Source organism: Bidens hawaiensis, unplaced genomic scaffold (assembly GCF_021521415.1).
Source record: "Bidens hawaiensis isolate Kalapana, Puna unplaced genomic scaffold, B.hawaiensis_p1.1 tig00004151_1, whole genome shotgun sequence".
NCBI classification, from domain to species: Eukaryota; Viridiplantae; Streptophyta; class Magnoliopsida; order Asterales; family Asteraceae; genus Bidens; species Bidens hawaiensis.
Window position 1 is genome coordinate 577,946 of NW_027491246.1, and position 12,679 is coordinate 590,624.

The window sequence follows — 12,679 nt, forward strand, 5'->3', positions numbered from 1 at the left end:
AGATGTCGATGCTTGTTCTAGGTTTAACCAAAGACAGTTCTTTTTTTTTTTTGGGAAGTTTTGTACTTCCATACTCAGGGTAAACGTGAGGGTTTGTCATAGTTTGTGATCCAATTGGTTGTAATTGGGATAACCGTAAGTGGTGAGGTCAGAACAGTCTGTTTACAGTGTTCATGATGGTTTCACGGCTACAGGCATAGTATCCAACCTTCCGGTTTTATTGACATGCCTGTATTCGACATACCCTTTGGCAAAAGTTCATTGTATATATTTAATTCTGAACTAAAATTGTGTCGTATTATTTTGAGTTGTAGGGTGCTTACGTTTAGATTGTTGTAGCTCTTGTACCCCTGTTTCGTGATTAGTTTGTTTTGTACTAGATGATTCTCCAGTACTCTCAACACACCTTTCCTGATCGAATTCAAAGCTACCACCCCGGCTAGCGTCACGGTGTTCTAAAAAGTTAAGTGACTAACTAGATTAACTAAGATCTCTACTTCTGGAATACTAACCATAGCATTAGGAAAACCAGATTGTTAGAACGGTTTGTGCATTCCAGTTGACCCACCCTTTCAATTTGGATTTCATTCCTTGGACAAATTCTTTTAATATAAGGGTTTTAAGTCTTGCCCAGGTCATGAGGATAATTGCCTTTTGTTCCCGAATTCATACAATCGCTTTTTTTTTCCACACAAGGGCATGGCTAAGTAGTGTCATGTAACATAATTAACAACACAATTTGATGGGAGCTACTGGTACAGATAACAGACTTTATCGTCTCGATCCAATTTACTAACTCCTTCGCTTCTTTAATACCACTAAAATTTACATGTTTGCAGACTTAAATCGTTTAAACGAGTATTCCCGTTGTGAAGGATCACGGTTGTTACAACTAGTATTCATGTTCTGTAGAATATTTTTGCTGCCAATGGCATTTAGTGGGGGAAAATTATCATTATTGGTAGTAGCATTAGTGCTCGATTGGAGAGTATTATTTGTGACAATGTTCGTATTTATTATGAAAATAACATTTGTAACCGTATTGGTATTGGGCGGCGAAATAATATTCGCGACCGTATTAATGTTTGGCATTTAATTTGTATACATTGTCATATTATTGCCGGCAGCAAATCGTGCTGCGATTGTCAGAGTTACTATATGCAATTTCCGAACAATCATTTCGGCTACAACTGTCTCAATTCACGTGTTTGTTTTCTTCGGGGCCATTCTATAATGATAAACAACTAAACTTCACATAATAGTAATTTTCCCTATAACTCATTGCGTAGGGAATCACATTAGCTAGCATTCAGGTAATTCAAATAGCGGATGCGTATTGTACACACCGAATCATGTATCCGTATACCTAGGATAGTACATAGATTTAGCCTAATAAGGCCATTGTTTGCATGTATGCATTGAAAATTGTCATTCCATGACAAGTAATTTTAACCCGGTAAGGGTCAATGTTCGTACTATTAGATCCAAATCTTCTCCCATATCAGCATAGCACCCTACCAAATGCTTGAATGCGTATCGAAACTATACACAATAGTGTCATACTATCCTTGTCTATCCCAGCACATAGTATAATAATCACGAATAGTTCACAACTTGTACCACAATTATACAAATGTAACCCTACCATTGGGTAACTGTTTTATCCTGTCTCTCCCGTTAATAGACATTTGTTCGTTATGAGTTTAAACAGTGTGTTGTAGCCGGGAGACATTTGCGTATTCTTCTTAACCTTTCGAAGCTATTAAATGTAACTATAGAGAATTCTTTTATTAGGTTGTTTAGTACTCACAAGCATGTTGGGTTTAATAGAAGTGATAATTTGTTAGCCAAGATACATCACTGGCCCACGAGCGTGAGGGTTCTCTTTTGTAATAAATTGGTCAGAGTGGCAATAATGTATGAATGGTTGGAGATACTCATACCCAAATGATTTGATAAATTTATTAGTTAAAGAGAGTTCGTCAAGGTTGGTGGTACTGGTGAGGTATAGAGCAATTATTATTCTCATAGCTGTTAGATGATATAGGTAGGTGGTCACGGTTTGTTATATTATTGAAAATTAATAGGATAGCTATTAGAGTTACAGTTTGATAAACCAAACTTTTTCTTAAGTATTTTCTTGGGAGTAGTGCTTAGTTTTTAAACAATGGAAGTGGAGAGACGGCTAGAAAGTAGTTCGATTTGCTGTTAGAAGCTAGTAAGTGAGATAAAGATTAAGCTCGGATCGGGAAGTGTTGTGTTCCCTTGAAATGGACAAATGTATATCATACCTTCCACGGTTCCTTTTTGGGCCTTGAATTTACGCTCAGTCTGTAGTTCAATTATACAATAAGGTTTAGTTTGAACTTGCTAGAACGTCCTCGCATTCTTGTTTGCAGGCGCATCAGTTCTTCATCCGATATGGGGCTACCAATTTCGACATCTTTCAGTTCAACGATTTGTCATAAACATAATATTTTTCGATAGTATGAATCAGAGCAAGGGATATTATTACTTAAGGCGAAATGAAGTATATATTATTTGTTATAGTCAGGTCCGATATTAATTACGATAAAATACAATTTTAAACTTAATATTGATTATAATCGAATATAATATTCGTTACATGGAGACTTAGTATTAACGATAGTACAGTACGTACACGTATTCGTACACCTTGTTCCAGATAAGCACGTATGTATTTTACATATATATATACATACTCAGTATTACCTTTTATACACATATGTTGCCAGTTTTACCTATCGCACGTTCCGCGACTTCTCCCCGAATTCCCTCGTACAAGCAATTCTGTTATTATGTTCCGGACCACAATAACCCACTTGCCCTACAAGTTCATCCCGACATCCACAGTATATAATATTAAATTATTATTTATTTTACCAGTGTTAATCGAGCCTATGGTTATATTTTAGGTGCCCTAAGGGATAACCTAATCCTTTATAACCAATAGCTCTGATACCAACTTCTGTCACACCCCGTTAAGCGATTTGCGGAAGCGTAAAACGGAAATGTAACAGACACCTCTGGTATCAACCACATTGTTTATAAAGAACAATACAAACTAGTTTACAATATTTTACATCGATCTAACTTTGTTTCCAACTATGTGATACAAACTAAATCTAGCCCGTTAAGCGGCTTTACTTCTTACTAGCACACTTGCATCATTTCACCCCGCATTGATCGCAAGTCAAACATGTAGCACATTGACTTTCTAGTCCAAGTCTGGTATACATGAAAAACATGTTAAAACGGTCAACTATAAATAGTTGGTGAGTTTCACGAGTTTCAAGAAATCAGTTGTGCGTACAATAATCATAGTTTGTAAATACGCATGTATGTATGTATATATGTATGTATGTACATTCACAAGTACGTTTGTTTGTATGTTTATGATGTAATTATGCTAAGCTACAGTGAAGCCTTGACTGTCTGTGCTGCGTGCATCCATTTCCCACGCCCAATCAACCACTGTGGCTCCCCTTCCGCTCACAACATGCATCGGTAGCTATGTCTAACACTACATAGCCTGTTTGTATAAGTATGGTCATGTGCAAACGGCGCTATGTGACACGGCAATCAGGCCGATTTCGTTTGGGTTTGTCAAACCAATAGTACTATTCACAAGCCACAGGCTCGAAGTTAATCACTGTGTTTGTGGGGACTTTCGTGTGTTAGCACTTAGATAATTCCCATCATCAAACAATTTCAAGTATATAGATATGTATCAACATGTTTTTCACCTCAAAAGTTCGTAAAAACAGTTTAAAAGTGGGGTCATGAAACTCACAGTTTAGTAGATAATCAGCACTGTGTCCACTCGCGGTTTGTTCGATTCGCTATCACTAGTTCCTTTAATCAATATTATAATAAAATTAATATATTAATATTATTATAATCTCAACACTAAACTGGGCTGTATAACTAATCTGGGGATAGCTGGGACGCCCAGAAAGTGGCAATAGGCTTAGGTTGTGATGTTGTTCAATGACTAATACTTAAAATCGAACTTGGCCCAGTTTCCCGTTTTTCCAGCTGGGCCAAGTTGTTCGTTTACGCGTTCTGAAAACAGTTATGGGGAAATAAGCTTGGGTAAATGTGTTGGTTAATAAAATGACTAAGTTATAAAGAAAGATCACATATTGGGGTCCCGGATTAGCTACGGGCCCGTTTCTGTTTATTCAGTTTGATTTGAGAAGAAACATGCACAATCTATTCAGATTGTCCAGGTTTCTCATAAGAAGGTTCGTTTTTACTTAACTAGTCCAAAAATATGATTTTTGATCACTCTTGGTGTTTTAATATTCCCGTAGGTTCGTTAATCACTCTTGGTGTTTTAATATGTAAATTTTTATAAAAATATTTCTGGAATTATTTACTGATTTATTAATTTATAAAAATTCATTTTATCAGCTTTATTTCGCTTGAAAATCGTCCGTTTACCCCAAACGATTTCCAAAAATTCCACAAAAATTTCTGAATACTCAAATTATGTCCCCAAACTACCTGTATCAATTCCAAAATGCAATAAGCTTGTTCAATATTCTTTTCGGCTCAAATTCGACTATAAAAATTCATACGAACGCATATGCACAAAACACCCTTAAACTTTTCCAAATGATCCCAAATTTTATATGTGATCAAAATATACCAAATCTGAGTTCCCCACAAAATTTCATAATTTTTCAAGCATTTTAACTATTTTTCCCAAGTAAACGTCTCAATTTGGTAATAAATTTGCCAAATATTCTCGAATGGTCGAAAAATTACCAAATTTTAACAGAGACTCAATGATATGATCCCTGATGACTTTGAAAAATTTCAAGACCTAAAAATATGCACATCACAACCTTAACCTAAACAGGCCGTAAGCGAGTGTTTCGGCATTACCTTAGCGGTTTTGGTTCATTTCCACCTTTCTAATCAACTTTTCAAGCTCTTGTGCTCCTACGTAGGCTAGATACAAGTCCTATATCACAAACCAAGCAAGTTTCATCAACCAAACAGCCCCTTAACTTAGGGTTTCGGTTAGGGTACAAAACCGAACTTTTGAACCATAAAAACGTCATTTAAACCCTCTAATCCGTGTTTATGACCAAAAAAGATCATGATTCAGATTTCCATCTAGCTTTAGCATCAAAGTATATTTTTGGATGATTTTAAAGAGTTTTTCATGGTTAATCATGAGTTTTACTAATCAAACTATCATCCTTATGCATAATCCATGTTTAATCAAGTGTAAATCACCAAAATTTTGAACCCTCACCTTGGTTTTTGGCTGGAATAGAAGGGAACCAGCAGGGAATAGCTTGATTGGGAAGATACATGGTCTAAGGATAAGTTTACAAGATCTTTTTAACAAAATATCAAGAGGTGGACCCCCCTTACTTGCGGCCGGAACTAGGAAGGCCCACATGGGCCCATTTTAGGCCCACTTTTCACATTTTGCGTGCCCGAACGTGAAATCCCGAGTCCAAATTTATTTTGGGTTCAGTTTTTGGCACAAAAAGTTTATCGGGTACGACAAACAGTTCGAAAATGAGTGTTTTTCGGCTAGTTTATTGTAAATTTAGAAAAACATATTATACGTTTGTAAAATTTGAAAATATTTTCACGGATCGCTTAAAACATTTCAAATAAGTGTTTGGTAAGTCTTTTTCGGCTTAACGGATGATGCAATGCTTGGTTTGTAACTATCTTTCGCGTTTAAATCTATAGCGGGTAGTTAAACGAGCATGTTTTCGTTTAAGGCCATATTACTAATATTTTAGCTTATATTAAACGTATATCACTTATAGATGGTCCCCCGGGATATCTGGGTCATAACCCGACCTGTTCGGTTAATCGTTCGTTTGTTACGCAAAAAGCGTTTATTTGCTTAATCGATAAATACATACTGAGGTGTACCTTGTTTTGGCTCAAATGTCACACAGATAAACGAATGAAAAACCTTCAATTACAATTTTTAACAATTGAAATCAAAGCTAAAGAGTCGATCTTCAACAATACATACATGTAATGATGCATTGAGAGAATTGATCTTCAATATCTATCACCAATTAGGTTAGAATCGATGATTATGGTTCAGAATCGATATTCAATGGTTGCTGCAGGGGAGATGGGGAAGACGAGGCAGAGGGGTTCTCACGATGTATTAGATTTAATTGGTAAGCACATTTACAAAAATAACCCTTTAATTAGGAGTTCTATAGTTCCCTCCCTAAAAAGGAGTTCTCTCTTGATCCTTATATATATATATATATATATAGGGTTAGGTTAAAATAAAAACACACTTAAGTTGTGAAAATTCTAAAAACCCATTCCCAATCACATGTTTTTAATTAAATTTTAAATCTTGTGGTCCATAATTAAAGTTAATAAAAAATATAAACATATATATAACATTTTCTCTCTCCAGAAAACATATAAAAAATTAGTAAAAAAATGTTAAAAAGTAGCAAAAAAATGTTTTTTTTTTATTTTTCGATGTTTTGTATTAAATGTAACATATATTACGTGAGTAACAAAAAAAAAACAAAAAAAAACGATGTTACATAGGATTTTCACGGGTTTTCACAACTCAAGTGAGTTTTCATTTTATGCTTCCCACACACACACACACACACACACACACACATATATATAATGGGATGACATCGGTCTGTCAAACTCGGAAATTGGTTAAATTTGAGTGTTGTCGGTCCTCGGTGTTGAGGTGATGAGACTATGTGACTTCAATTGGTTTTCGTCACATTCATACAGAAACTAAAACAAAAAGAAATTGGTGTTCGGTCAGTTTCTATTACGTCGTTACGGTATTGTAACTAAAAATTAAAAACAACAAATTCGAGGATCAATATGGTTCCGTCGCTTGGCCTATTATATGCCTTGCGGTACCAAAATACTAGATAATAGATCATGAGCCATAGTGCTCGGCGTGGTTGTTATGTCCGGGTCATTCTGATTAAGAGATCTAGTTTATTTCTTTACGTAGGCACTCTGATTCGATATTAATCAGAGTATTTGCTTGATTATTTCAAATCTCTCATCCTTGTAAGTATTCTGATGCCAACACTTCCTTGGCATATATATCATCTAAGGACAACAATTTGAGCCAACAAACCTGTTACAGAACAAGTTAGAAGAGAGCTTCAATTTAGAAAAGATATGTTCAGTGTCAACACCTTATTGCCTTCTTCCATTTCACAACATCCAAATGTTTTTGCCAAAATATCATAAATACCCCACTAGAAAAATAAATTGCTGACAGCTACATCTGAAGTTGAAATACTTGCTTCTTTTCATTTGTACTTTTAACAATCGGTGAAAATGATGCTGTCACAAATATTCTTTCTAACGTACGTAGCGGATGTTATCAAAATCGCGTAGTTTTCATTATCGACAGCCATTTAGAAAAGCCCAAATATTGTCAACTAGTGCGGGTAATTTTTTAAGAAAGTAACAAAAACAGGCAATGAAGAAAACAAGAAATTTGTTAGTAACGGATAAAACAATGAAGCTTTGGAACTGCCTCCTAATTATTCTATGCACATATCCAACTCTAATAAAGAAGCCTTTTTAATTCCTTCTTCAACTTCATCTTCATAAAAATTTTCAACATTTAAGAAGGTTTTGTATAAAAATTTTGAAGAAATATAGAATCAAGTTCGATATCAGATCTCTCAAAATGAATCATAATTATAGGGGCAGTCGCCCTGATACGGTGATCGATATGGTGAAGCCCATGAATTTTACGGGTGGGTTAGAGTTCATGAGCCTAACCTATACGGTGATGAAGAGGAAGAAGTGTGATGATGGAAAATGGGAGAAGCAAGAAGCTGACTTGTTGAATAAGATCACAGGTTATGCACCAAAAGGGTGCATCACCGCGGTTATGGGTCCTAGTGGTGCGGGTAAATCCACTCTTTTGGATGGGTTAGCCGGGCGGATTGCTAGTGGCAGTCTCAAGGGAAAGGTGTCATTGGATGGGAACGAGATGAGCCCGAGCCTGATCAAGAGAACTTCAGCGTACATCATGCAGGACGATCGGCTCTTCCCAATGCTAACGGTTTATGAAACTTTATTGTTTGCGGCTGATTTTCGGTTAGGGTCAATCCTACGGTCTGAAAAGAGGCAGCGTGTAGAGACTTTGATCGATCAGCTCGGCTTATATGTAAGAATCTTAGCATATATTCATTTATATAACAATTTCACAAAAATCAATATGATTTTAGCAAATTGGTTACAGTAGATGATAAAATTGATTTCGATAAATATAACTAATCTTAGAATCATGATAACACAATCAGCTAGATTAAACCAGCTGAAGGTACATACACCAACACTTAAAGATTAAATTGTGTAATTGTAGACCGCGAGGAACACATACATCGGGGATGAAGGAACTCGAGGGGTTTCAGGGGGTGAACGTCGTAGGGTGTCTATAGGTGTAGACATCATCCACGGACCGTCTTTGCTTTTTCTTGACGAACCCACTTCAGGTTTAGACTCAACTAGTGCACAAAGCGTGATCGAGAAGGTTCACGACATTGCCCGAACCGGAAGCACAGTTGTTCTGACCATCCATCAGCCTTCACACCGTATCTTGCTTCTCCTTGACCACCTGATTATATTGGCTCGCGGCCAACTCATGTACCAAGGATCCCCGAAAGACGTGGGGCTCTATCTAGGCCGCATGGGCCGAAAACTTCCAAAAGGCGAAAACCCTATAGAGTTTTTAATTGATGTGATTCAACAGTATGATCAATCTGAATATGGAGTCGATGCGATGGCTGAATTTGCTCTTACGGGTATGAAACCTCCTAAACTTTACGAAAATGAGTTGTCATTTTCGACTATCCTTCCGTCTCCAACACCACCACCGCGACGAGGCAAACCGAGCCATGACCAAGGCGCCTCTGGAAAGAGGCTTCACCTACAAACCGTTGGGCGGTCAGATCAAGAAAATGGTTTTGATCATAGTGTAAGAAGCCCTTGGAATACTAATAAATCATGGAGCCAAAGTGGAATCATGGAGTCCATTAAATTCACTCCTACAAGTAAGCGAAGTGATCACAAAACACAACGTCCTGCGAGGTAAACTGCAGGGTTTATTCATTTATCAGTTTAATGAAATTGTGAGTCTTTTGTGTCCCAAAAATAATAATTACACAATAGAGAACAACCCACTAGCAACATTAAAAATCAGACCGGACCATCGGCCGAACCTAAACCGACTACATTACCAGCCTGTTGAGTCCATTTGCACTGCCTTTATTTGAAATCGGCGATTTGGAGTTAAAGCTTCTTCTTCATTTTTATTTTCCTGTTTCTTTTCATTCTCAAATCTCATTCTATCTATTCATTTTGTTCTAATAGACTCCTTTATATAGGGGATTGTTTGAGATTGCTTAATTTACCCAACTTATAAATTTTTTTTAAAAAAATAATATAAGTTGTATAAGGTGTTTGTATTACTTAAAAAGTCTGAGGGGATAAGTTATAATTTAAAATTTTATGAGTAATCACCTTTTTCGAGAAGTTAAGAGGTTGAAATAATGCATCCAAACCTCCCATTATTTTTTTGTGTTAGTACGGGTACCCCTCTAGGTCTTAAAAAATTCCACTTGTCTAAGGTAGTGCTCTTACTTTAACATTAAAAGGTTGTCTTTACAAAGACGACAACCAATTTTTTTTAGTTTTAAGACGACGATTTTTTTTTACCGCCGCACTCTTCAATTTAAAAAGCATCTTTGCTGAAGTTTATAATATGTATAATGGGTAATATCTTTTCATAAAATGTATATTTATATTTTTCATAGTTCATATATATTAACATTGCTGGTGTATATTATCATTGTCAAGTTACACCAGAGTATTTTTATTAATAGTAAGTTCTCTTTTTTCTAGACATTAAAAAAAAAGTTTTGTTTTTTAAAGTTTAACTACAAGTGTTTTTTTTATTTAAATTAATGCATTATTTTTTTTTCTTATTGAACACAAAAGTTTTACTCTTAACGTTTGGCCAAAATATAAATCAATAAAGTTTTTATTTTTATTTCAAAAGTTATACACTTTAAAATTTAACACAAAGCTTTTATTTTTTAATTTTGATTAAAAAAAAGCTATAGACGTAGTTTGTTTCTTTTGTTGTTCTGCTATTAATTTTGTGACGAACATAACCGATAAAGAAATCGGTACCGATGTTTTTTTTCTTGGATTGATAAAAACACATGTTGGTGTCTTCTTTTTTTTTAACATACCTCGACCTTACTAGTTTCTATAGTTTTTAATCGATATAAACGTTATCCTTTTTAGCATTTGACAACTATATTTCTTAGGATATTTCACTAGTTTTGTTTTAAATCATCAGTTTTATAAGTATATTGTTTTTTTTCTTTTCAAATTACTTCTAACGTTATGTTGTTTTTGAAACGGTCTTACAAGTGAAGCGTAGTCAGTAGTGTTTCCCAAAATTTAATATCTAAATTTCCGAAACTTTTTATGTTGCTTCTAATACAGTGCATCTCCCGGCTACACATACTCAAGTGACATTATAGCAGGAACCCCAACTCCACATAGCAGTGACTACACAGTCAATGAAGATGACTATCTCACCCCAAACAATGCACCAAATGCTTCAAAATATAGCCATTTAGGTCCCAAATTTGCAAACTCTTTCTTTCAAGAAACATGGGTTCTCATGCGAAGAAACTTCATAAACATCCGAAGGACCCCGGAGTTGTTTCTTTCACGGCTAATGGTGTTGACCATCATGGGGTTCATGATGGCCACTTTGTTCTTGAAACCCGAAAGAACAATGCAAGGAATAACCAGTCGCCTCAGCTACTTCATTTTCACAGTTTCCCTATTATTCTTCTCATCAAATGATGCCGTTCCTGCATTTATCCAGGAACGGTTTATATTCATTCGGGAGACTTCTCATAATGCATATCGTGCATCATCATACACGATTGCGGGATTAATAACCTATCTACCCTTTTTATTACTCCAGGCTGCGGCATATGCGGTTATCACATGGTTTGCATTAAAGTTAGAAGGCCCTTTTATTTATTTCTTGGTCATCCTCTATGTTTCTCTCCTCACCACAAACTCATTTGTGATGTTTGTGAGCTCTGTTGTCCCCAATTATATTCTCGGGTATGCGGTGGTTATTGCTTTTACCGCTTTGTTTTTCTTGTTTTGTGGTTATTTCTTAAATAGCCACGATATTCCTGCTTATTGGAGTTGGATGAATAAGGTTTCGACAATGACATACCCGTATGAGGGGCTTTTGATAAACGAGTATCAGAGGGATGAAGTTTTTGGTCAGACACTTTTAGGGACAAACGTGACTGGAATTGATATTTTAAAGTCACTGAACATTTATCACGAAAAGGATCAGAAATGGGTCAAGGTTTACATAATGTTGGGATGGGCGGTCCTGTATAGGATCTTCTTTTATATCGTTCTTCGTTTTGCTTCAAAGAACCAGAGGACATAAGTCTTGCAAGAAAAGGGTGATCTTGAATTAGGTGATAATAAGAACAACATGTTCAGAAACAGGAATGTTAGCTTGAATGGATTTATATTATTGCAGGTTTTGTTTTATTTAATCTTATTATATATGAGGATATACATGTATAACATGTGAAGTTGATCATACGGTTGTATTTGGCCATACGAACAGACTCTGAGATTTGGTGGTAACAAAAAAAACACAAAACTTGCAGATGTTTACAAACACCAAAACATACTCATAAAATACTAGCACGGTTACTTTTATTCCGCCTTTAAAAAAAATTACAAATGGGATTACACTGGCTATTTGTGACCATGGTTTTGCACGACGGGTTAAGTAACTGTTATATGAGTTCAGTGGCGAACCTTGGACGAAATGTGTGTGTGGGAGGGTTGGGGGGGGTGGGGGAACTCAAATTGTATGAAAATTTTCATAAACAAGGGGGAGGGGGTTAGATTTTCGGCCACGAACGGGTAAATTTATACCATGTATACAAATTTTATGGCGAAAAACGAGTTAATTTACACTGTTGCGCAAGAGAACAAGGGGACGGGGCCACCCTTGCCCCTCAATAAGTTTCACCCCCTGCATATGACCGGTGCAATTAACTATTACATAATCTATGCTTAAATGACAAAATACAAGTACAACTAAAACAATCCAATGTTCTCAGATGCCAAGGTTTAATTTGCAACAATGCCTCCCCTAAACTTGGCATCCAATCTTTCCATCCTGCCATAGCTTTTTTTCCTCTTGATTTTAGTTTCTCCATCATCATCACTCTTGCATAATTCTTCAACTAATAAGCTTTTCTTCCTTGCTATCTTGCTCGCTAGTTTCACTTTCTTCGATCTCTATTTTCTTCTTGTTGAATTCCTGGTGATACCAATATAAAATGTCGGTCCTCATACGATTAGCCATCTTCTATTTAAAGCGTAACTCCTAAGTAACCATTCCCAATAAATTATTCTTGGAAGTCTCCTAGGTTCTCCACTTCTCTGGATATTTGTATGATCACATACATTTAAAAAAAATGATTACCTTCCTATTACGATCATCCTCGGTGGTATGTAACATCTTCTTTTAGCTTTGAATCTTTCATGAACCATCAGTTAGCATTAGTTATATATTTTC

General features: G+C 35.9%; 1 protein-coding gene across 1 annotated transcript; it reads left to right on the forward strand.

The window, feature by feature from the left end:
- The first annotated feature begins 7,702 nt into the window (after positions 1 to 7,702).
- LOC143625612 (ABC transporter G family member STR2-like) lies at positions 7,703 to 11,560 on the forward strand. Its single transcript, XM_077095899.1, has 3 exons — positions 7,703 to 8,197; positions 8,396 to 9,120; positions 10,546 to 11,560. Exons 1-3 carry the CDS (start codon positions 7,712 to 7,714, stop codon positions 11,525 to 11,527), a joined length of 2,193 nt encoding a protein of 730 aa, XP_076952014.1. The 5' UTR covers positions 7,703 to 7,711; the 3' UTR covers positions 11,528 to 11,560.
- The last annotated feature ends 1,119 nt before the right edge of the window (positions 11,561 to 12,679 follow it).

Excerpts from the sequence above, each read along its gene's own strand:
- LOC143625612 (XM_077095899.1), top strand. The coding sequence starts at position 7,712 with ATGAATCATAATTATAGGGGCAGTCGCCCTGATACGGTGATCGATATG. Across the intron at positions 8,198-8,395 it reads TCGATCAGCTCGGCTTATAT|ACCGCGAGGAACACATACAT; the intron begins GTAAGAATCTTA and ends GTGTAATTGTAG. Across the intron at positions 9,121-10,545 it reads AAAACACAACGTCCTGCGAG|TGCATCTCCCGGCTACACAT; the intron begins GTAAACTGCAGG and ends CTTCTAATACAG.